General features: G+C 45.9%; 1 protein-coding gene across 3 annotated transcripts in view; it reads right to left on the reverse strand.

Moving 5' to 3' along the window:
* Nucleotides 1–750: 750 nt before the first annotated feature.
* CNNM2 (cyclin and CBS domain divalent metal cation transport mediator 2) overlaps nt 751–22,869 on the reverse strand; it is a 131,878-nt gene continuing 109,759 nt past the window's right edge. Inside the window, exons 3-8 of one of the 3 annotated variants that reach the window (XM_009908131.2) lie at nt 20,964–21,101; nt 18,696–18,865; nt 14,476–14,569; nt 11,527–11,592; nt 5,715–5,899; nt 751–3,532 (exon numbers count right to left, since the gene is read on the reverse strand). In XM_009908131.2, the coding sequence (XP_009906433.2) occupies nt 3,323–3,532; nt 5,715–5,899; nt 11,527–11,592; nt 14,476–14,569; nt 18,696–18,865; nt 20,964–21,101 (863 nt within the window). In that variant the 3' untranslated portion in view covers nt 751–3,322. Of the gene's footprint in view, nt 3,533–5,714; nt 5,900–11,526; nt 11,593–14,475; nt 14,570–18,695; nt 18,866–20,719; nt 20,785–20,963; nt 21,102–22,869 lie in introns of those variants that run through there. The other 2 variants (XM_054163709.1, XR_008462362.1) reach the window with 2 other exon arrangements.

Here is a 22,869-nt window from a genome sequence, read left to right on the forward strand (position 1 = left end):
TTGACACAGGAAGATGCAGTATCCTTTCTACAGGTCAAAGCCTTGCCAAGGTCTGAGGTCAAGTCCAACGGCTCCCAAAGCCACAAGCTGGTGCCCGGCACTGCAGTGATGACTGGCAGCCCTGCCACGCATCCTTATGGCACTGCAGCACGGCATCTGAGCTCACCTGAGTGCAGGCAGGCGGCCAGTGAGGCAGAGGAAGCAGACCTGCTCTGGCAGGACTCCCTCTGCAAGGGCACAGACTCAGATGCCATGGCATCTCCGTTGCGGTCGGGAAAGCCAAGCCCCGGCACCAGCAAATGCCAGATAGAGGCTCAGAAGTAATCCTGAGCTGGATGCTGGGCTCCTCTGCTTGTGATGGTTCCCACCAGGAGGGCTGGGAACCCCCTTTGCATTTGTTAAACAGTAAAACTGTAAATACCCTGAGAACAGGGAGACTGGATTTCTTCCTCTCTAGGGAGAGGACCATGCTTTGTTCTCCAAGCTAGTCAGTAGTAGCAGCTCCTAACCCCTTTGGGTCAGGTACATATTTTCCATATGAAACATCTCTCTCATCAACTATTTTCATGGAAATCATTTCACTTTCCATTATTGGATCCTTACAAACGGTGAAAAACAGTCATGCAAAAAAAATTGCCTGCAAATTTTGGACCAGTGCAGCATGGGCAGAAGCAGGAGGTATTTGCTTTGGGATCACATGGCTTTGGTTGGAAAGAACTGGCTTTTCTTTTTCTTTTTCCTTTCTTTCTTTCCCCCCCCCCCCAATTTTTATTTTTTAAATAGGGAAACAGACACTGAAACAAAGCCCCAACCTGCCACAAGAAGCAGAAGTCAGATCCAGTGAGCAACCTCATCCCAGAGAGAGAGAGAGCTGCCTTTGACTTGAGCCTTCCCTCCCTTTGGCAGGCTTGACAGAACAAGATACTGCATCTCGAGCTCACCACCGAGTCAAACGCCTTCAACAAACTTGCACGTTCAGCAGCGCCAGGTGCAGACTGGAGAGGCGAGTCCCTCGCCAAAGACAAAGGCTGCAACAGCTCAACACTTTGCTTCAGGAGAAAGGTGCAATATTGGCAGCTCTCTGGGAGCGAGCAGGGCTTACGTCAGACCGTGCTGACGCCAGGCCGCGTCCTCTCGGCCGTGGCAGGCCGGTGCGTATCAGAGCGAGGATGGAGTCTAAGGAAACACTCTCAGATGGGACTCAAAAAATGTTAATTAAAAGCTAAACACCAGAGTAAGGGTTTGGGGGCTCCCACTTCCTCCTCACTGGGTGCACAGGTTAGATATTGTGCAATTTCTGTGTCTCCTTCATCCTCAGGGATGGCTCCATGGGAGAAGTGTGTCTTTCCCATTGGAAGCGCAGCCGAATTAAGGCTGCTTTCTGAAGCCAGAAGAGGAGGAGAGATACAAGCAGACCAAACTGACTCTGACACACACGCACTCCAGTTTCCTGTGGGGAGATCCTGCAGCAAAATATTGCACCTTTCCAGCCACCCTTGGCAAAGATGGACCACAGCAACTTGCGGCAAGTGCCTTCCCCAGCCTGTAAGGAGGAGAGACAGGGCAGGCATGCAGACACAGAGAGCTCTGGCAGTTGCATTTGGGGCTTGGGGCTTCTCTGAGGGTCAGATGAGATTGACCAAGTGTAAAGAAAGGAAAGGAAATGCTACATAGCCAGGGGCCACAGAAGGGTCTCAAAACAGACAAACCACAATGCCTGATTTATTAATCGCCTCAGATACCGAGGGAAATGTTCACATTTAGTTTGAGACAGCACTGGAAGGGGAGAGGGTGAGGGGGAAACTGGGATTTTATATTTTGTTTTACATTTGAGGACCTAAATTCCATCTGTGGAAGTGGGGAATGTGTGATGCACAGCTGCCACAGTGTGCCTCTTGCTTGCATCCAGTCTGCATTCAGTTTTTTGGAGTGGAGGAATTGGTTTCTGCTGCCCAACTCAGGGTGCCCTGCAGTAGCAGCACCTGGGTGGGAAATTCTGTTCTACTACCACGGTAATCTGTAAAATGGCTGCTAAAAGGGGTAAGAGAGAGGGAAATGCACTAAATCTGCTCCAAGGAAGGAATGTGGCTACAGACAGCCTGGAAAAGAACCTCACCAAATCCCTGAAGTGCAACACACTCGCGTCTGGAAAGTTTTGTCAGCTCTTGGAGAGAAAAGAATGGTCCTGACTCCTCAGCAGAGCCCATCCTGGCACCGGCAAAGGTTCACTGTCACCTGGAGGATGTACTTTGGGCATAACCATAGCAGCACTTTTTGTGTTAATACTAGAGATGGAAAGGGGGATGGAAACTGATGTTCTCTTGTTACTTAGCAAAGCCTGAACATCTGCTCTGGCCAAGGTAGCGGTGTGCAGACCACTACAGCACAGGAGGGCTGTGCACATTACTTTACCATGCAACTGTCAGGAACACCAATCAAAAAATCTCCCAGTTACTTCACTGTGGAAAATTACACCCAGGTTTCATTCCACAAGACTGCAGTTTTGCCAATTAACTCCTTTTTCCCCCCACCTTCAACATATGCAAGGTTATTACAGTTACAAAACTGTAAGCATAACAATGCTTTTGCCTATTGTACAAAGAAACCTTCTGAAGTTTGAGAGATCATTAAACAGCAAAGTAACCATGCCTTCCCTGAAACATAACTGGAAGAATGCAGTAATAACTCATCCCTTGGCCCTCCAGGTGACTGAAACTAGAGGTTCCTTGAAGCTCACACATTCTTAGGACACAAATAACATACAAGTACCAGTTACTAACCTCTCCAACAGGGCAACAAAAATGACGTGAAAAAGGGTGAAAAGAGACCTAAGGACACTGGAGCTAATTCACAAAACCATGACAGAGCCCATTTGAGGTTCTGGAGGGACAGAAACAATTTAAAACTCTGCAAAATACTTTTTAAAAACATGATCTCTCTTGAAAAAAATAACTGGAGGAGCCCTCAGACTTCTCCACGTGTGTTTGAGGAGGAAAAAAAACCCAACGAGGATCAAAAATACAGATAAAAAATAAACATGATTCTACTTTGCAAGAAGTACTTTCATTGTTCTCAAGGGCGGCTCACCATTCCCCAAGTGCACTTGGGGCTTTAAGTCTCTCTTGCTCTTTGCTCCTTTCTTCCTGTTTCGTCCTCTTCTGCTCCCAGAACAGACGCAAAAGTCTTTGGTCTCAGAACACTGGATGCAGCACAGTGTTGCAAGCACGTACTAACGGTGTTCACACTCAGGGAGGAGGCAGGAAGGAGCGAGGGCTGGTCCTGCTGAGGAGGTGGGATGAGTGGGTTTGTGGGGAGTCAGCTCCTAGATGGCTCCTTCACTGTGCATACTGTGGTTGGGCTTGTTGTGAGTCACACAGTTCTGCTCGTTCAGCAAGTTCGCCGTCTCGTCTGGCAAACCGTCGTGCAGCTCCGTCAGAGTCAGTTCGATTTTAGTGTTTTCACTGTCCGAGGACTGAGGTGTTTTGTCCATCCGGGATGCCATCAGGGCATTTTGGTACTGCTGTCTTGAGATCTGCTCCAAGGACAGAAGGAAGGAACAAAAACAGACACTTTTGAGCCTCCCACGGGCCACACTGAGCAAATGCAATGCCCTCCCTTTCCAGATGGTCACAGCTCGACCCCTGTTTGCCTGTTTCTACAAAACATCCCTGCGCTTTGCAAGCCTAGAGCATCCCAACTCAACACCACCACGTGGTGGCACTTCCAGACAGGATGGAAGCACAAAGCTGTGCAGTCACCATGCTGTTCAAAGGCAGGGATTTATTCCTATGCAGAGGTCTTTAAAATCAGATCTCCATTTCTTTCTAACCATGCACATTTCTCAAGCCAATACCAGAGTTCAGTGAAGTCTGTCCCAACTTCATCAAACTCCTGGTGTGGCTGTAAGAGTCCCTGCAGAGCCAGAGTGTACAAGCATTACTGCTCTTGTCTAGGCCAGCAAACACAGCAAGAGCTACAGCCTTATTCTGATACATAAGGACTTTTGATTCTAGAAAAGACTGGGTTCTCCATGGAGATGAGTCCAAATTAGCAACCCATGAAGTCTTCCACTGGTCTTTGCAAGAGATGGCTGCACTCAGCAGAACAGTCATGACAGGAGCTGGCCTAGAGCACAGTGTTACTGTCCATAGTGGTCCAGAGGTAAGGAATCCTATAGCCCCACACATCTGCATATGGTGGTAGAGGGGAGAATTCCTCCTGGAGCCACAAGCAACAAGCCCATAAACTTGCTGAGTCAGCTTCAGCCAGGACAGGCAGCAGGATGCACGTGCACTGGCAGCCCCATGTGCTACAACAGCAGTGGGTTATCTCAGCAGGCAGGAAGGTAGAAGAGGTTAAACTTTTAGAAGAGGTCAGACTTTTAGAAAACCATACATTTCAGTAGCAATGCAAAAGAGGTACTGGAAATGGAGAGAGTCAGATGGACCAGGTCACAACTCCCAAAAGGCAAAATCCAAACATGCATGAACAGGTTACAACCCTGGTTTACAAGCTATTAAATGAACAAATGTCCACGTGGCACAGTGAAAACACTGATGTGGAGTACTCTGTCCTATGTGTAAAGCAGAGTGATGCAAAAAGAAGTGTGCCAGTCTGACTGCAGAGACACCAGACAGTTCAGAATTCATTAGGGAGGCACAGTGAGAGCTGGAAGGGCTCCACATAAACCAGCATAAGACGAGCAGCATCTCGGTACAGCACATCAGCCATTGAAACCTGTAGTGAGAATCACCTGCCCAGTGGTATTTACTGGTCTAAAGCTGGAAGGCTGAAGCCAACCACCAGTGCACTTGCATCTGTCAAGTTTTGAATGCAAGACTCTGCTTTTGAAATTTGGCTATAGAACAATTGATTCAGCACTTTGGTATTTCTACTCCATGCCACGTTCTTAATATTGAATTAACTTTGGCAGAAGTTGAGTCCACAAATCACTTGAGTCACATACAAAGAAACTGTCAAGGTGCACTTAAATTTAAGGTCAGCTTCTGGCCATGGGACATCAGCTTCCCTGGACTTCCAGCTGGGCTGTAACTGCTGCCAGCATTGACCGCTCCTCAGCCCAGCTGTGTTTCTTATCCCACAGGACTCATACACATTTCAATGTGGGATGCACCATGCTGGGAAATAAAGCTGTATTCATGCAGCAACTCACTGGTAGTATGAGACATGAGCCTAACAAACACATGAAGTTAAGACAAAAGAGAAATGTTCAAGACTTCTCCAAGCAGAAGTAGGACGACAAGTCAGAAAGTAAGATCGAGAACCCCAAACTGAAACCAAAATCAAAAGTGAATAAAAACTTCAACCAGCAGGAACTGTCTCATCTTTTAGACAAGGACACTGTCTGATAATGAAGGGTCTCCATTTTGCACGGTTCCAAAGGCTTCACAAGGGTATGGCTTTCATGATAAAAAGCAGAGAGAGGTTATTTTCTATAATCTTTCCTCCAGGCACCTGAAATCCAGAAACTCATGTGACCAATCTACTTACAAGCCTAAATGAGAGGAACTGTGGAGACAAACCAGTGGACAGCAGATACTGGGAAGAAGTAATTTAGAGTTATTTTTTTAAGCAGCTGCTTTTATAATCCCATTTACTCACAGAGCAAGCTAGAGGGACCTCCCTTTCCCAGGCTCTCCATCCTATCAGTCAAGCCCAGCTTTCCAGCAGGGCCTTTTCAGCTTTTTTCCTACCTTGACAAACTGAATGTCTGTGAGTGCTTTCACTGAGTAGTCTGGAACATACACTTGCAGGAATGATGCATTCAGCTGGTTGTTGCTGCTCCCTAACGTCGGTGTCACCGCATCGATGCGATCGCTTCGGTTTAAAGAGTCTGAGTGATTCAAGCCGCAGGGACGAGGTGGAGACTTGTTTTCAGCTGAGAAATGGCCAAGAGTGAGAGAGTTCTTAAATCCAGTAGAAAACAGTCGAAGCCACCAGTTTCAAAAGGACATAATAAAGCACAATGTAGTGCAAAAGCACTGGAAATACTTCACCCACGTAGCTGAGCAACCAGATTCCCCTGAAAACCAGCACAACCTGAGTGCAGAGCCAGCAGCCATCATTTGTTGAGGTGCCTTAAACAAACCTCGTTTTGCTTATGCTGCAATGGACATACCCTGTGCACAGCTGCTCACAGTGCTTCAGTTGATGAGTGATTTAGGGGACACAGTCTCAAGCTGCACCAGGGGAGGTTTAGACTCAAAGTGAGGAGAAAGTTCTTCACCGAGCGAGTCATTCGTCATTGGAATGGGCTGCCCAGGGAGGTGGTGGAGTCACCGTCCCTGGAGGTGTTCAAGGGGAGATTGGACGTGGCACTTGGTGCCATGGTCTAGTTGTGAGGTCTGTGGAGACAGGTTGGACTCGATGATCCTTGGGGTCTCTTCCAGCCTTAGCTATACTGTGATACTGTGATAATCACCAGAGCAAGGTAACTTCCCAGGGCTCTGTTACAGGAACTCCTATTAGTCAGACCACACTTAATAAATTGATGGGGTTTTTTTCCTGATAGTTTATAGTCATAACTTCATAGCAAACCATTCATCCACAGCCAGTCCCAGCTAAGCCTTGCCCACTTTTGTTCCACCTTGTACCTATATATGCTTTGTTTCCCAAGCTAGAGCAGACATTTTTGAAATCATAAGAGTGGTAGAATCTTGAGAGGATGAGAGTGCACTCCATGTGATGGTTACTTCATTACCTCTAGTACCTTCCAGTGCTCAAAGGAGCAATAGCTCAGTGAAGGAAAGCAAGGTCACAGAAATCAGCACATTAGGGGTTGGAGGGGACCTTGAAAGGTCATCCAGTCCAATACCCCTGCCAGAGAAGGATCACCTAGGGTAGGTCACACAGAAAAGTGTCCAGGTGGGTTTTGAATGTCTCCAGAGAAGGAGACTCCACAACCTCTCTGGGCAGCCCATTCCAGTGTTCTGTCACCCTCACAGGTCCATGTGGCACATACCAGCCATTAAAAGAGGGAAAACAGTTAATGCCTTTAAGCACTGCAGGGATTCCCTTGAAAACCTTGCAGCTCTGCCCTGCAAGCGTGATGAGCCACAGTTTATCTCAAGTAAATGTGCTTTCAGGAAGCCACAAACATGTTGCACCCCCCAGCTTCCACTCACACAGTGATCCAAAACACAGGAGATGTAGAAATTCATCCTCAGAGCGATCCCAAGCCCTTCTGCAGATGGGCTTCTAACACTGGGTGCACATACAATACCTAACAAGCCAACAACTGGTGAATTTCTGGATCTTAGTGCAATCAAACTTCATCCAGCCTGCCCAAACTGAAATTTGATGTAAACTATGCCACTCACTACATGACACCCACTCTCAGCCAAAAGCTCATTTTCATTTCATATTAAGACACAAACCCCTCTTTGAGCAAAGCAGCAGCAACATGCTTGCAACCTTTTCAAATTCTTCTTGGAATATTTTTTCTATACATAAACTTCCCCCCCCATAATAACCAAACCTCCTCCCAAAAACCTCCCTAAAATCCAACCCCACCTCTGCTACTTAATCACTATAAATAACCACACCTTGCCCAAATAGCAGTGCCTGTTCTACACCTCTGCAGCTAGCCCTTCCTAAACATAATGCTTTAGATGCTTCTAGATTCACAGCAGAATTTGGCTGTTGTTTATTTCCCCCTTAAATCTCTTTGAAGTCTTTCCCTCAATTTTAGAAAAGGGGAGAGAAAAATACAAGTTCTGACAACCTGGCAATTTTTCTGCCATTTCTGCACTATGGAATTAGTGCAGGTCCCTATGGCAACACCAAATACAGGCTTAGGGGGAAGCAATTTGAGCCCTGCAAGGTTCTCCTCCACAACGACTTGCCATCTTGAAAGCCACAGCAGGCTTCAATAAGTGCTGCCAGGAGCCAAACCTCTATCTGCAGACAGAGCTTGATGCTGTAATTCCTACTGCAGAACAATAACTGTGAAGGCTGAGTGAGTTTGCCCCTGTCTTTCCCACCTGTGTAGCACAAAATATGACTGTGTGTGACAAGAACAGCACCACTGCTGCTGAAGATAAAAGTACTCATCTGGAACAGCCATGCACTAGTGTGACTTGCATCTGCCCTTTCTTTTCACCAGGGGTCTTATGGTGAAATAACAGTAATAAAACCCAAAGAAGGACAGAGAATGACATGACAAAGAATATTTAAAAAAGAAAGAAAGAAAAAGGCAAAAGAAACAAACAAACAAAACCCAAACAGGTGAAACTAAAGGACAGAACAAAAAAGTATGGTTACTAAAAATCTGAGAAAAAGGACAGCACTCATGGACCATGTACAAATCAGGGAGGAAGAAGAAATGTTAATGAAGAACGCAGGAAAGAGCAAATGATAGAAAAATACCAGGGCAGGCCTGTGTTTGCAGAACAGTGTCCTGCCAGCCTAGATCTGGACAGATCCTTTCTACAAAGGTTTTCCCATACTCCTCTCCTTCCTGTACAGAGGATAAAGAGCAAACCACAGGACAAACATCAACACACCTGGATTTGGAGTTAAATAACACAATCCTTTTAGAAGGACCCAGCAGAAGATCTGAGTTTCATCCAAACTGGTACCACATTGTCAGAGTGACCATAGTGATCTGTTTCTTTCAAAGGAGGTTCTTCTCATTATTATTTTCCATTACCAATGTTTTATTATATTTTTTTTTAAGTTGGGAAAAAAAAAAAAGCTATGAAAATATGCTTGGCATTTATATTGGAAACAACTTGTATGTTCAAAGTGTACACTGGGATGTAGCAAGGAAAAGGTTTTATTTTCAAAAAAGACAAAAAGATAAAAGAAGAAGAAAAGGGGGAAGAAGAAAAGGGGGAAGAAGAAAAGGGGGAAGAAGAAAAGGGGGAAGAAGAAAAGGGGGAAGAAGAAAAGGGGGAAGAAGAAAAGGGGGAAGAAGAAAAGGGGGAAGAAGAAAAGGGGGAAGAAGAAAAGGGGGAAGAGGAAAAGGGGGAAGAAGAAAAGGGGGAAGAAGAAAAGGGGGAAGAAGAAAAGGGGGAAGAAGAAAAGGGGGAAGAAGAAAAGGGGGAAGAAGAAAAGGGGGAAGAAGAAAAGGGGGAAGAAGAAAAGGGGGAAGAAGAAAAGGGGGAAGAAGAAAAGGGGGAAGAAGAAAAGGGGGAAGAAGAAAAGGGGGAAGAAGAAAAGGGGGAAGAAGAAAAGGGGGAAGAAGAAAAGGGGAAGAAGAAAAGGGGGAAGAAGAAAAGGGGGAAGAAGAAAAGGGGGAAGAAGAAAAGGGGGAAGAAGAAAAGGGGGAAGAAGAAAAGGGGGAAGAAGAAAAGGGGGAAGAAGAAAAGGGGGAAGAAGAAAAGGGGGAAGAAGAAAAGGGGGAAGAAGAAAAGGGGGAAGAAGAAAAGGGGGAAGAAGAAAAGGGGGAAGAAGAAAAGGGGGAAGAAGAAAAGGGGGAAGAAGAAAAGGGGGAAGAAGAAAAGGGGGAAGAAGAAAAGGGGGAAGAGGAAAAGGGGGAAGAGGAAAAGGGGGAAGAGGAAAAGGGGGAAGAGGAAAGGGGGAAGAGGAAAGGGGGAAGAGGAAAGGGGGAAGAGGAAAGGGGAAAAAGGAAAGGGGAAAAAGGAAAGGGGAAAAAGGAAAGGGGAAAAAGGAAAGGGGAAAAAGGAAAGGGGAAAAAGGAAAGGGGAAAAAGGAAAGGGGAAAAAGGAAAGGGGAAAAAGGAAAGGGGAAAAAGAAAAGGGGAAAAAGAAAAGGGGAAAAAGAAAAGGGGAAAAAGAAAAGGGGAAAAAGAAAAGGGGAAAAAGAAAAGGGGAAAAAGAAAAGGGGAAAAAGAAAAGGGGAAAAAGAAAAGGGGAAAAAGAAAAGGGGAAAAAGAAAAGGGGAAAAAGAAAAGGGGAAAAAGAAAAGGGGAAAAAGAAAAGGGGAAAAAGAAAAGGGGAAAAAGAAAAGGGGAAAAAGAAAAGGGGAAAAAGAAAAGGGGAAAAAGAAAAGGGGAAAAAGAAAAGGGGAAAAAGAAAAGGGGAAAAAGAAAAGGGGAAAAAGAAAAGGGGAAAAAGAAAAGGGGAAAAAGAAAAGGGGAAAAAGAAAAGGGGAAAAAGAAAAGGGGAAAAAGAAAAGGGGAAAAAGAAAAGGGGAAAAAGAAAAGGGGAAAAAGAAGGGGAAAAGGAAAGGAAAAAAAGAAGGGGAAAAGGAAAGGAAAAAAAGGAAGAAGGGGAAAAGGGAAGGAAAAAAGGAAGAAGGGGAAAAGGGAAAAAAAGGAAAAAGAGGAAAAGAAGGGTGGGGGGGAGAAGAAAAAAAAAGGAAAAGAAAAAAGAAGAGGATCTGGCAACACTAAAGAACCAAGATGAAAAAGATAAAGCCATCAAGCTCAAAAGGAAGCCATCAGGTACTTTAATTAAAGAAAGATTAAATTCCTCCCCCTTCCCTAACGTTTCGCAGCAGGAAACCAGTTCTCTGCAGGGCAACAACCTGTAGTTTTGTATGGATTGTGCATGAGACTAAGTTAAGGATTGATGGTGAAATGCATTTTCTAAAGTGAACAAGGAATAGGGGACAAACACAGGAAGCAGATTGTGGAAGGTATTCGTCTTCAGGAGATATTTCAGTTCAGTATGTGCATTGTTATCTACTTTGGGTTTAGGTCTAGACACTTAATTTGAGAAAGAAAACTTCAAAAGGAAGAAATATCTTCATGGTGGCCCAAATGATTTTAGGACTCTGCTCTTCCTGCAGACCTTCTTGATGAGTTTGGGTTGTTGTTTTGTTTGTTTGGTTGGTTTTTTCAGCTACTTTGTGCATGCAGTCTGAAAATCTTAGTTCTTGACTGTTCCTAACTTCCAACTGCTCCACCACATCTCCAAGCTCTTTTCGCTCAACTTGTTCCCTCCTTGGTCTCTCTTTCTGAAGGGATTTCTGTGTCAGCTGAACTGGTTACTCAGCAAGGAAAGGTCTTAAACAAAATGGGAACAAGGAAACCCTACAAGAGGTCCCACAACCTTCATGTACATTCTGTTACAAGTCTGCCCACCCAGTAAATCACTGTGCTTGTCAACAGCGTGACCCTCACGGAGAGAAAGCTCAACGCTTTTGGGGAAGCGAAATGGTCAGACAAGACATAGAATGTCCCAGCAGGAGAACAGAAGAACTCTTTCTATTAAAGAAGTTTTCCTTGTATGGCAGTTTAGCAGCAGACATTCTCCTCTGCCAAATGTATTTTCTTCAGAAGTTTTTTAAGCCTCAGCTTGGGAGAGAATGACTTCTTATTAAAAACTTCCCCTCCTCGTTTTTTCCACCGGCACACACGTGAGAAACAAGAGCGAGCACACGTTACCAAATACGTTTCCTTCTTTTTAGTTCTTCCCATTTTGGTGACTCTGTCCAGTTACCACAAATGAATGTTCAGGATACCTACCTGTGAGGCATAACTCTGTGCTGGACTTCTCCCTAACGAGCAAAGGGGTCAGATAAATACAGACTGCAGCTGACTTTTTATGGCATCAGGGCAGTCACAAGAATGGTGAAAATAGAAGCATGCGGATTTACCTGGAGAACCTGCTGCTAACAACTCTGTTCTGCTGACAACAAAGGTACGAGACAGGGACAAGGGAACTAGAAGAGGGAGAGAAAAAGGATGAGATCACGACCAGAAAGGTGGCTGCTATCCACACAGGGGAATGAGCCAGTTCACACACTGAAGAACTCAAACCAAAAGTGCAAATCAACTGTGAAAAGGTAAAGGGTTAAAACAAAGCAAAACAAAACAAAAAGACAATTAAACAAGTTTAGGACTAAAGCAAAAAAAAACCCACAAGCCTAAGGAATCCCAGTGAAGTGAACAATTTTCACTTGCTGATTCGAATGGTTATGCAGCAGAGCACAGCCCATCAAGGCACACAGGTACACTCAAGTTTTAAAATAGTCCAAAAGGAGCAATGGTGCCCACTCCAGTCTGGAAAGCAAAGAGTTAAAGCAAGTCAGAAAGCTTTCACAGGTGCTGCTCCAGGTAAAAATGGGGGTGTGTGTGTGTGTGGAAATTAGTCTGAAATAAAATGAAATAAAAATACTTCAAGTTTTCAATAAAATGTCAAGTGAGGTGGTGATTCTCTAAGCTCACCCCTGTCAAGATGGGTACCATATTGCTCACCACTACTGCAAACCCCTCCCCAGCTATGGTTAAAGGTAAAAAACGCTTTAGTTGGGTTTTGGTTGGTTGGTTGGTTTGGATTTAACTTCGTATTTTGGGGTCTTATTTTGTTTGGTTGAGGGTTTTTTTAAATATGCTTTACTCTCCTGCTACTGATTTCACATTCCAGGTGGTAAGACACAGGAAATCTAATGAGGACACAGAGAAGCAGAAGTTTTCTCTCATTCTGAACTTACTTATACTTCCACTGAGTTTTGCTGTCTACACCGAGCAACAGGATTTTATTTTTATGAGCTCATCCTAACAGAAATCTCAGGATGCTGCAAGACATCATAAAACTTAGGTGCAATGCCATTAAAATGAGGGGTCTGCTATTGGTAAAATCCAGCCAGCTGAAGGTTAACAAACCTAAGGTTGGCTAAGATCACTTTAAAATAGGTTGTCATGGCAAAATCTAGGGCACACAAAGAGGAGATAATTTGACCTCAGAGGACTTGGGGCAACTGGCATGGTTTTGGGAAGGGTTAGCAACACAAGGGAAAACAACACGTGGGAACATCCAAACTGAACAATGGTGGCACAACAGAGATGCCACAAGTGATTTCCAAGCACAGGTCTGGTAGGGGAAGTGACCATGACTATAGTGCAAAAGCTGAGCTGCAAAGCTGAGGGTACGGTGTAGCTGTTCACACATATGTCACAATTCCTCACGGACACTGCTGCTATCACTTGGATAAAATCCACCCAGTGCTCTGCACATTGTCAAATCTGTCAAGCCTCAAAAGATGTAAGATAGACTGATCATAGTGTACACAATTAAGGAAGAATTAGTCCTGCCTGAAAAAGTGAGCTCACACAGCCAAGGGTACTGCTGTTTTGTGTAGAGTTGCTGAAGGCTGTAATCTTAACCTACAAACCCATGCTCATTTAAACACCCATCACCACTGCACATACACGCAGATACACATACAAATAAAACAAGTTGGCTCTCAAGTGACATAGAAATCCTGCTGTGACTGGAGGACCTGATTTCAGAGTAAGAAACATCTCTCCCTGAAGCTAAGAGAGTGGCTTTGGGTCAGCTGGCAGCCAGCACCAGCACCCCAGCTCTCTGCACGGCTGTGGATTCCCAGCTGAGGTTGAGATCTAAGCAATGACATTGCTGGCACCAAAGCAGAATCATAGAATCATTAAGGTTGGAAAAGACCTTTAAGATAATTGAATCCAACTGTAAACCAACTACCATGATGACTGGCCACTTCTGTGAAGGGCAACAAAAAATGCTTTTACAAATATAAGAAGTTCTTCACAGAAAGAGTGATTGGCCATTGGAATGTGCTGCCCAGGGAGGTGGTGGAGTCACCATCACTGGAGGTGTTTATGAAGAGACTGGATGAGTTGATTAGATGGTATTGGGTGATGGGTTGGATTTGATGATCTCAGAAGTCTTTTCCAACCTGGTTAATTCTATTCTATTCTATATCCTGAAGTGCCACATCTGTATGCTTCTTGAACACCCCCAGGGATGGTGACTCTGCCACCTCCCTGGGCAGCGTGTTCCAGTGCCTCATCACTCTCAGTAAAGACATTTTTTCTCATGTTCAATCTAAGCCTCCCTTGGCACAACTTAAACCCCTTGCCTCTTGTCCTATCACTAGTTACTAGTGATACATCACCAAATGCTGAGATACAGCACTGGAGCCTACTCTTGGTGGATTATAAGACAAAGCCCAAGCTGTGCCTGTGAGGTTGTGGCTTGTGTGGTAACTGCTTGTGTGCTGGGCACTGGCTCGCAGCTTGGTGGGAACTGGCTTGCACCTTGCCCTCAGACACTCAGCTCTCCCCTGCTGCCGATTTCGTGGTTACATTTCACACAAGCTGACAGGAGCAATTCCTTCTCTCTCAGGGCTCTCCTCCTTTTCCTCAAGACGGCTTCAGAACTCAGCATGGTGAAACCAAGCAGCTCCAAACTGTAGTCTTACTTTGCACCACTAGATGTCGTCCTGCCACTAATTATTATTCTTCTTAATTCCATCCCTGTTACCTTGCCCTAAGCTGAACTACAAAGCTGTTCTCCAGTACCGAACACATCACTCGCTAAGGCCAACGCTCGCATCCTCTGGGAGCTGGCCAGCCCCTGGGTTCCGGAGTCAGATTCACCACCAGCCCATGTTCCTCCCAGGGATGTTGTGCCAGGCAGGTGGTTTCACTGGCAAGGAGGTATCTTTTACATCAGACCCACGAATGTGGTGGTGGGGATTCCCTGCACAGCCTCCTCCCGCCCCACTCACCGGACAGGCAGGCATGTGCAGGAGCACATTCCCAAACCAGAAGGTAAGAGGACATACCTGGTGATGCTGTGAGGGCCATCACCCCATAGTAGGAAAAAGCACCAGCTTCAAACTTCATCCCCTCTTTCCCAGCCTCCACTTCCACCTTCCCCTGTTAAGGAAAAGGAGAGAGAGCTGCAATTAAAAGGGACCATAGGCACAAGACCAGCCTTGAGCCCTGAAAGCTATTTTTGCCTGACATTCCTGAGAAGTGTCATGGTCCCTCGACTATGTAATGGTGCTTGAACCAGGACACACCCTGGAGGGCAAGATGCTCTTGTACCCTGAGCTATCCTGCTCTTTGGTGCCCTGTGGCCAGCCTAAGTCCCTGCAAAAGAGTAGGATCATCACAGCGTTGTAGGGTGGTATTACTGCCCTGCTCCAAGTGCTGTCAAGTTTCTTTCCCTCAACTGCCCTGCTCCAAGTGCTGTCAGGTTTCTTTCCCTCAACTGCCCTGCTCCAAGTGCTGTCAGGTTTCTTTCCCTCAATGCAGAGTGAAAAAGAGTACTCCCCCAGTATCACAAGAAGCTCCTGTGAAGCATAGTCATCTGGGGTCTCGAGACATCTAGACATTTTGGGTCACAGCCCACATCCACACAGTCCCCTCTAACACAAATATAGAAAGGCAGATGGGAGACCAACAGGCAAGGAGGCCATCTGCCTTCACCAGTGAGGTTTCCACAGAAACAAAGCCTTAATCCTGAAGGAGCAGTCTTAAAGCTACTTTGGTTTTCTTGGTTTCTAGCAGTTTTACCTATTCCAGCACCCTGAACTTAAGATTCTGCTCCTCCACAGGGTTTTGCCTAGAAGGACCCTCCGTGCTTCCCACGCTGCACAAAACCACACTACCACTCAAGTGAACCCATTTCTGATGTGTGCTGAACCAAATGTGTAACATTATGCCCCACAAATGACTCTAGAACAGAAACCACCTCAAACAGCTGTAAGCATCTGAGCTGCTTTCATAAACAAACAGCCAAAACTAATTAGCCTGGTTTACATGTTACCTGTGCTTACTGAGACTGCACCGGGAGTAGCAGCACACCACTGCAGACAAGAGAAATCTCATGCAGCTTTTAATTTGAACTGCACAAAGGTTGGGGTTTTCAGGCAAACATACTTCCCTTCCCCTCTGGTTAGGCTGGAAAGGGCAGACAGATTGCCTGTCCCATGTGTACTAAATAGACTGAACACCAGCTGACACGTTCAGATTAAATGAATCCAAAAGGCAGATTTTATTTTCATGTGTTTATGTCATTAAGAGTAACTTAAAATCAGTAACCATGCCTTTAACTTCACAGTGCTGTAACAGGGCAGGAAAACAGAAAATTAACTCAGTCTGCATGAGTCCTGATACCAAGTTGACTAACTGTCCCAGGTGAGAAAAACCCACCACATTTACCTAGCCGGAAGAGAATGCCTAGCTCACAAATCCACTTTCCTGCTATCACAAGCAACGACTTCATATAATCCCTTTTAAAACCAATTTCACTCCACAACCCATATAAGTAGCTTATTTTTTCATTATAAGCCTTCCAAAAGGTACAGTTTTGTAACCCAGTCAAAGACTGGTTATAAACAGAGCTCCCAACCTACTTACTGCTGGTAGTTATTCACCAGCCAAGACCAGGGCTCCAAAATACATTCACAACCAGGCTTTGATCTTCATATACAGTGAGTCTGGAGTTAGTAGAATCAAAGAATGGTCCAGGCTGGAAGGGACCTCTAAGGGTCATCCAGTCCAACCTCCCCACGGTCAGCAGGGACATCCCCAACCAGACCAGGTTGCCCAGGGCCTCATTGAGCCTCACCTTGAATATTTCCAGGGAAGGGGATTCAAGCACCGCCCTGGGCAACCTGTTCCTGTGCTCCACCACCCTCATAGTGAAGAACTTCTTCCTGACATCCAATCTGAATCTGCCCTTCTCTAGTTTGAAGCCATTGCCTCTCATCCTGTCACTGCAGGTCCTTGTAAACAGTCTCTCCCCATCCTTCCTGTAGGCCCCCTTCAGGTACTGGAAGGCTGCTATTAGGTGTCCCCAGAGCTTCCTCTTCTCCAGGCTGAACAACCCCAGCTCCCTCAGCCTGTCCTCACAGCAGAGGTGCTCCAACCCTGTGATCATTTTTGTGGCCCTCCTCTGGACCCCCTCCATCAGCTCCGTGTCCTTCCTATATTGAGGGCTCCAGACCTGTACACAGTGAGGTCACACTTCAGGTGAGGTCTCACCATAGCAGAGCAGAGTGGCAGAATCACCTCTCTGGATCTGCTGGCAACACATCTTTTGATGCAGCCCAAGATGTGATTTGCCTTGTGGGCTGCAAGCACACACTGCCTGCTCATGTCCAGCTTCTCAACCATCAGCACCCCCAAACCCTTTTCCTCAGGGCTGCTTTCTAACACCTTATCCCCCAGTCTGCATTGATAGTAGCTAAATACAAACGAGTAATTAGTAGTAGGGGCTGAGTTTCGATTCCAAGACCATTGCTCTACTGGCACACCGAGCAGCACTTCCAAGTTTCCCAGTGGTGGCCATATGAAGAACAGGCATGCTTGGCCTAGTCACAGTAGCTGAAAAGCTGTTAAGAATTCCACAGGCATGCCATTGTGTGTGTTCTGTTTAAATGCCTGCATGTGTGGTTTCTGGGTTTCCACTGTTTAGAAGGACTTTTGAAAAAACACAATCAGCAAGAAAAATAACAATAATAAAAACATAATCTCAACCTCCTAGAGTATAACTTCTCATCAGCTGAGAGGAAAGCTGTTGCAAACAGGTGACTTTCCAACTAGAACCCAGAGTTTACCATGAAGGTATTCTTGATCTCTCAACACGAGAGATAAGCCTAAGTCCATTTAAGTACACAAGAAAAGTTTTTACCCCTCTTGATCCTTGCAGCAGCAATCTTGTTACCATTTTTATATTAAGTACCTGCTGCAAGACTCAACTTTCCAAATGCAGTACAGAGCTAGCACGTTGTGTGTGCTAAATATTTATTGGTTGCAGAATGGCTCAGAAAGAACTGACTGTCCTCTTTTATCGCCCATGTCCTCCGTTCTCATCTCTGCAGCATTACCTCACTCAGGAGTATTACCTGGCCTCTGGAATATTTCAGATTGCAAAAATTCAGCACATAAAGAGCAGTTAAAGAGCTACCAGTGGCTCCTCAAATCCTTGGGGGGAGAGGAAAAGAAGATCCTGTTTTTGAAGGAGAATTATGTTGAATCCATAATATTACCTTACGGGTTTTTCTTAGTTGTCTATCACTGGCAGCGTTCAAATCTCCCTTGCCATGGCTTTTTGTTTTGGGGTTTTTAAGGCCATTGTAATGAAGATTTCAAGCCCTGTGTAACAACTTTATTACCTACAATTCCTGTGGCTTTGTAATTGAAACTGATTTTGGTCATGCAGGATGGAAAAATAAGCAACTTCCCAGCAATACCTCTCTTAAAGGACTGATCCTGATCAAACAGCACTAGACAGAAGCTGAATTTCTGTGTAAAGCTTTACCTAGCCATTCAATCTTCCTGGCAAGTAGCAAAACCTGGGAGGTAATCAGTACTGGAAGCAACCCTGTACAGAACAAGCAGAAATCAGTCCTTCCACACCACCTAAGGCTCCAGCCTCATATACACCCAAATGCAATAACCTTGGAGTAGGCCAAGTGCTTGGATGGCAGGGTGCCCAAGAATGGCAGAGACTGAGACAGGAGGTGTCACCTCTCAGTGGATAGTGCAGTGCCCCACTGAAACCTGTGTTTCTCACAACTCTAAAGGTACAAACTTCAAAACTGCACCCAAAAAAGATCACTTCTCTCAACTATCAAACCTCCCAATGCCTCCTTTGGCAAAAGGAAAAAACACATTCGAGAAAGCATCCTGGTCACACTCCTATGACATGACATTTCTTGCATCCCTATTTTCCAAGCAATGCCAGCTACATGCAAGGATTTCTTTGCATTGCCTATCCTAGTAATACCTACAGCATAAGCACTGTTCAACAGGTGACTCAAAGTGGGAAGTGCTCTCTACCCCTCATAGCTGTTTTAAGTGAAGCTAAAAGCAGCTGAGCAAGCTCTTCCACGTTGGTCAGGTCATAAAGGATGAAGGAGCACTTCCCAGGAGCCATAGCTCCACTCCCATGTTTGAAAGGAGGCAAACTTCAACAACTGGAAGAGGTATACAGAGGGCTATGTCAGCAGATGAAGGATTTTGCACATATGTACATAATCATGTGTCTGACCTGTAAAATGAGAACAAAGTAGTCGACAGGCTTGTTTCGCTGGTAGAGGTAGTGTTCTGGGGCTTTCTTGTTCTTCTCATCATATTTCAGCTCCTGGATGACATTGGGATGTTTTAGCAGCCTGAGAAGGATCTTCTCTGACATCTGGGATGGACCAAATGCTTCTACTTCTATAACACAAGACAGAACTTGGTATTACACATCATACGCCTGGAAAGAAGTTAGCAGCACTCGTAAATAGACTTTGGCCTATAAAAGACACACAGATGCAGGGAGATCCATTATGGAATTGTAGGCTTCAAGTCTTTTGAGACTGTTAGATTTGTAAGAGGTGGGGGGAAAAGCCTGGAATGCCCCAACTTTAATCACTGAAACATTTTTCCAAACAGCCAAAACCCATGTCTTCATCTGAAAGGGAAAAGAAAAAGGCAGTCTTGCCTGCTTGAGAGTTCAGAGTCACAGCTGTGTAGGCTCACTGGAGAGTTGTGTAAATGGAAGAGTTTTACAGTCGGGGCACAGAGAACCTTTGAATTTATCATTCCTCAGAAGGTATTAAAATGCATGTTTTACACCTTTCTAACAAAATATCCCCCCCAAAAATGACTGTTTGGGGTTTAGAAAGTTGTTCTGGATAGATGCTCTATGTAAATCAAAGACACAGTTGGGGCTGTCATGGTTCACACGGGAAGAGTTACTCAAAATGAGAGGCAGTGCAGGTCAGTTCAAACCACATGGGATTAATGCCTGACACACACAACACTACTATTAGCCACTTGCTCTTCAGTATTCCCAATAGGAGCTGTTTGAAGAGGAAAAGCTCATCCTTGTATGGGAGAGTTAAGCCAGTGATGTCAAGACTTACACATGCAAATTGATAAGCTTTCCTAACACCTCATTTCAGAACAGGACCATTAACAATCCAGTACCTTTCATCTGCTAGAGATACTATTCTCAAATTAGAACAGAGAAACCAAAACTGTAGCCTTCATGTTATTTAGCAGTGGCTTCACAGACAGACTGGGATTTAAGCTACACAATCCTTTCATCCAAGAAGCAGCACTGTAAGACTACGTCTGTTGAGCAGGCGTTTAGGCAACTCCATCAGGTCTTGCACCACTACAAGAACAATGCCTTGCTTGCTGTTAAATCCACATCTTCCTCTTGAACTGCTTCCTTTCATCAAGGACATGCTCACATGCACATGAGCTGTAGGAATCCAAGCCTTTTAAGGAATTACTGCCCCTCAGCTGAGAGGGGATAAACGATCACGTACACGTTTCTTTCAAGAGAGAGGCACAATAAAAGCATGAAGGTGGACTGGGCAGGCAGTTACTGCACCTTAAAGGAAGGGAAGTACTAATTTCCAATTGGAGCTGGCAAGCTTGAGACAAAACAACTTTATAATTTTCAACCCACAGATACATGTTGAACATCACAGTGCAAGACTCCCATCTGAAAGGCCTGCATGCCAGAAGTCTTTAGATGTCAGAGAGCACAGGCAACAGGGAGGTGTGCTTCCCACAAGCTCTCCTCTTAACAGGTCTGCTCCTCTCTGAGGTGAAGGGACCAACTTTACGACGAAAGGCAATACCAGCTGAAAGGAACCATTCAAGGCCCTGGCCTCTCTGCCAGACTGCCCACCCAAGGGCTAAAATACCAAGGTGTTCTGAGATGGTGACAACTGTCCTCTGAAACCTGAAGTCCTCAACGCAGGTCACACAAGCCAGCCAGAAATCCGTTTTTAAAAGTACAGTTCAGAATCGCCTGCGCAGTCTGCATTAAACGTGTCAGAAGAGCTTTTCACTTGGAGTCAAAAAGTCTGATGGAACAGGTTTAGACCTTCCTGTAAAAAGTCCAGCATCTTTTTCTGGAGAAGGCGCCAGAGTGCAATTACAGTCAGCTGGCCCAGTGGTATCGAGTCCTCTTTGGTTTGTTCCCTGAGCTCTTCCTAATGGGCTGCACTTGCTAGTCGTTAATCTGATGGACTCTAGACATGCAGTGCGGCACTTGGCATTCATCCTTACCTTTCAGACCAATTTAAAGTTACTGGTCCACCCCTGGTAAATGTCTCAGAGGGTTCATGCCGACACTGAACACAGGAGAGGAGAGAATTTAAAAAGAAAAACACAACAGTGGCATTATTTGTCACCCCACAATCCAGCCTCCCTTCCCGCCTGCACTCTCCCCCCCACCTCAGCGGCCTTTGCTGACAAACTGCCTCTGAGGCTCTGGCACAGCTGCAAAGAAAGATAGCCCAGAAGCACTTGCCTGTTGCCAGGAACCGGTGCATTGCCAGGAGGAGCTGCGGTGATATTTTAACCTTCATCTCGCTGTCTGTCTGCTTGAAGGCGGAGAAGTCCTGCTTCCGGTCCCGATGAGCCACTTTCTTTTTCGTCTTGTTATCAGCTGGGGAAGGGAGGGCAGGAAAAGAAAGGAAGGAAGTGATTTCTGTTAGAACAGGCTCCAACGTGAACTGTGCTGGATGGAGTCAGCCAGGACAGCCACCCAGAGCACAGGGCACAGACAGACCCCTCTGCGGCTCATGCCAAGCCCTGCTCATCAGCATGCAGCCCAAATCAGAAACAACTAGTGAGCTGTGCTGCAGGCTCATCTCTCCACGAGCCCCTGGCCTGCAGACACAGTCTTTGTCACTTCTGTCACTTCAATGGGGAGAAAAATTTCCACCTGCAAACATCTAATTGCAGAGCAGGTCTGCACAATGCACACGGTGCGTGCGCATTTCCAGGTGTGGGGCACGAGTCCTGCTCGGTGTTACTAATGATCAAAAGGTGTTGCTCTGCAAGAGTACCTGTCAGTACCTCCATTATTTTTTTCATATACATTCCTTGGAATATTCCCAGCAAGTACATAAACTAACTATACAATGAAACATCTCTTACGCTGTGGCACGGCTTCACTGACAGCTTTGGCAAAACCCCCAGGTCTTTGGCCCAAGTACCTCCCGAAGTCTAGCATATGCAGTTCCTTTTGTCCTGTCCAAACATCAACAAAGGCTGGCAAGCTGCACAGCCTGGAGGTGGGAATCTCTGGCTGCTTTACAGGCACTGAAGTCAAAATGAAGTACCTTCTTTGCCTCAATTTTTAATAGCAAGATAGGTTGTCTTCCAGACAACTGGCCTCTCGAGCTGGCAGATGGAGTCAGGGAGCAGTACACTTCCCCTGTAATCCAGAAGGAAGCAGTTGGGAGACCTGCTCAGCCACTTTGATCCCCACAAGTCCATGGGACTGGATGGGATCCATCATAGGGTGCTGAGAGAGCTGTCAGATGAGCTGACCAAGCTGTTCTCCATCATTTACCACCAGTCCTGGCTCACTGCAGAGGTCCTAGAAGACTGGAAGCTGGCCAACATGGTGCCCATCCACAAGAAGGGCTGGAAGGAGGAACCAGGGAATTACAGACCCGTCAGCCTGACCTCAGTGCCAGGCAAGATTATGGAACAGGTCACCTTGAGGGCAATCACACAGCACTTACAGGATGGCCAAGGGATCAGGTCCAGCCAGCATGGATTTAGGAAGGGCAGGTCCTGCCTCACCAACCTGATCCCCTTCTATGATCAGGTGACTGCCTGGTGGATGTGGGGAAGGCTGTGGATGTAGTCTACCTGGACTTCAGTGTCCAGTTCTGGGCCCCTCAGTTTAGGAAAGCTGTTGACTTGCTGGAATGTGTCCAGAGGAGGGCAACAAAGCTGGTGAGGGGTCTGGAGCACAGCCCTGTGAGGAGAGGCTGAGGGAGCTGGGGTTGCTTAGCCTGGAGAAGAAGAGGCTCAGAGGAGACCTTATTGCCGTCCACAACTACCTGAAGGGAGGTTGTAGCCAGGTGGGGGTTGGTCTCTTCACCCAGAAAACCTGTGTCAGAATGAGAGGATACAGTCTCAAGCTGTGCCAGGGGAGGTTTAGACTGGATGTTAGGAAGAAATTCTTCACAGAAAGAGTGATTGGCCATAGGAATGAGCTGCCCAGGGAGGTGGTGGAGTCACCATCACTGGAAGCATTTAAAAAGAGACTGGATGAGGCACTTAGTGCCAGGGTTTAGTTGATTAGATAGTGTTGGGTGATAGGTTGGATTTGATGATCTCAAAGGTCTTTTCCAACCTGGTTAATTCTGTATTCTGACTACACAAGGTTCAGAGTGGTTGTGCTTGGGGCTTGGAAG

The sequence above is a fragment of the Dryobates pubescens genome, chromosome 8 (assembly GCF_014839835.1).
Source record: "Dryobates pubescens isolate bDryPub1 chromosome 8, bDryPub1.pri, whole genome shotgun sequence".
Classification (NCBI taxonomy): Eukaryota; Metazoa; Chordata; class Aves; order Piciformes; family Picidae; genus Dryobates; species Dryobates pubescens.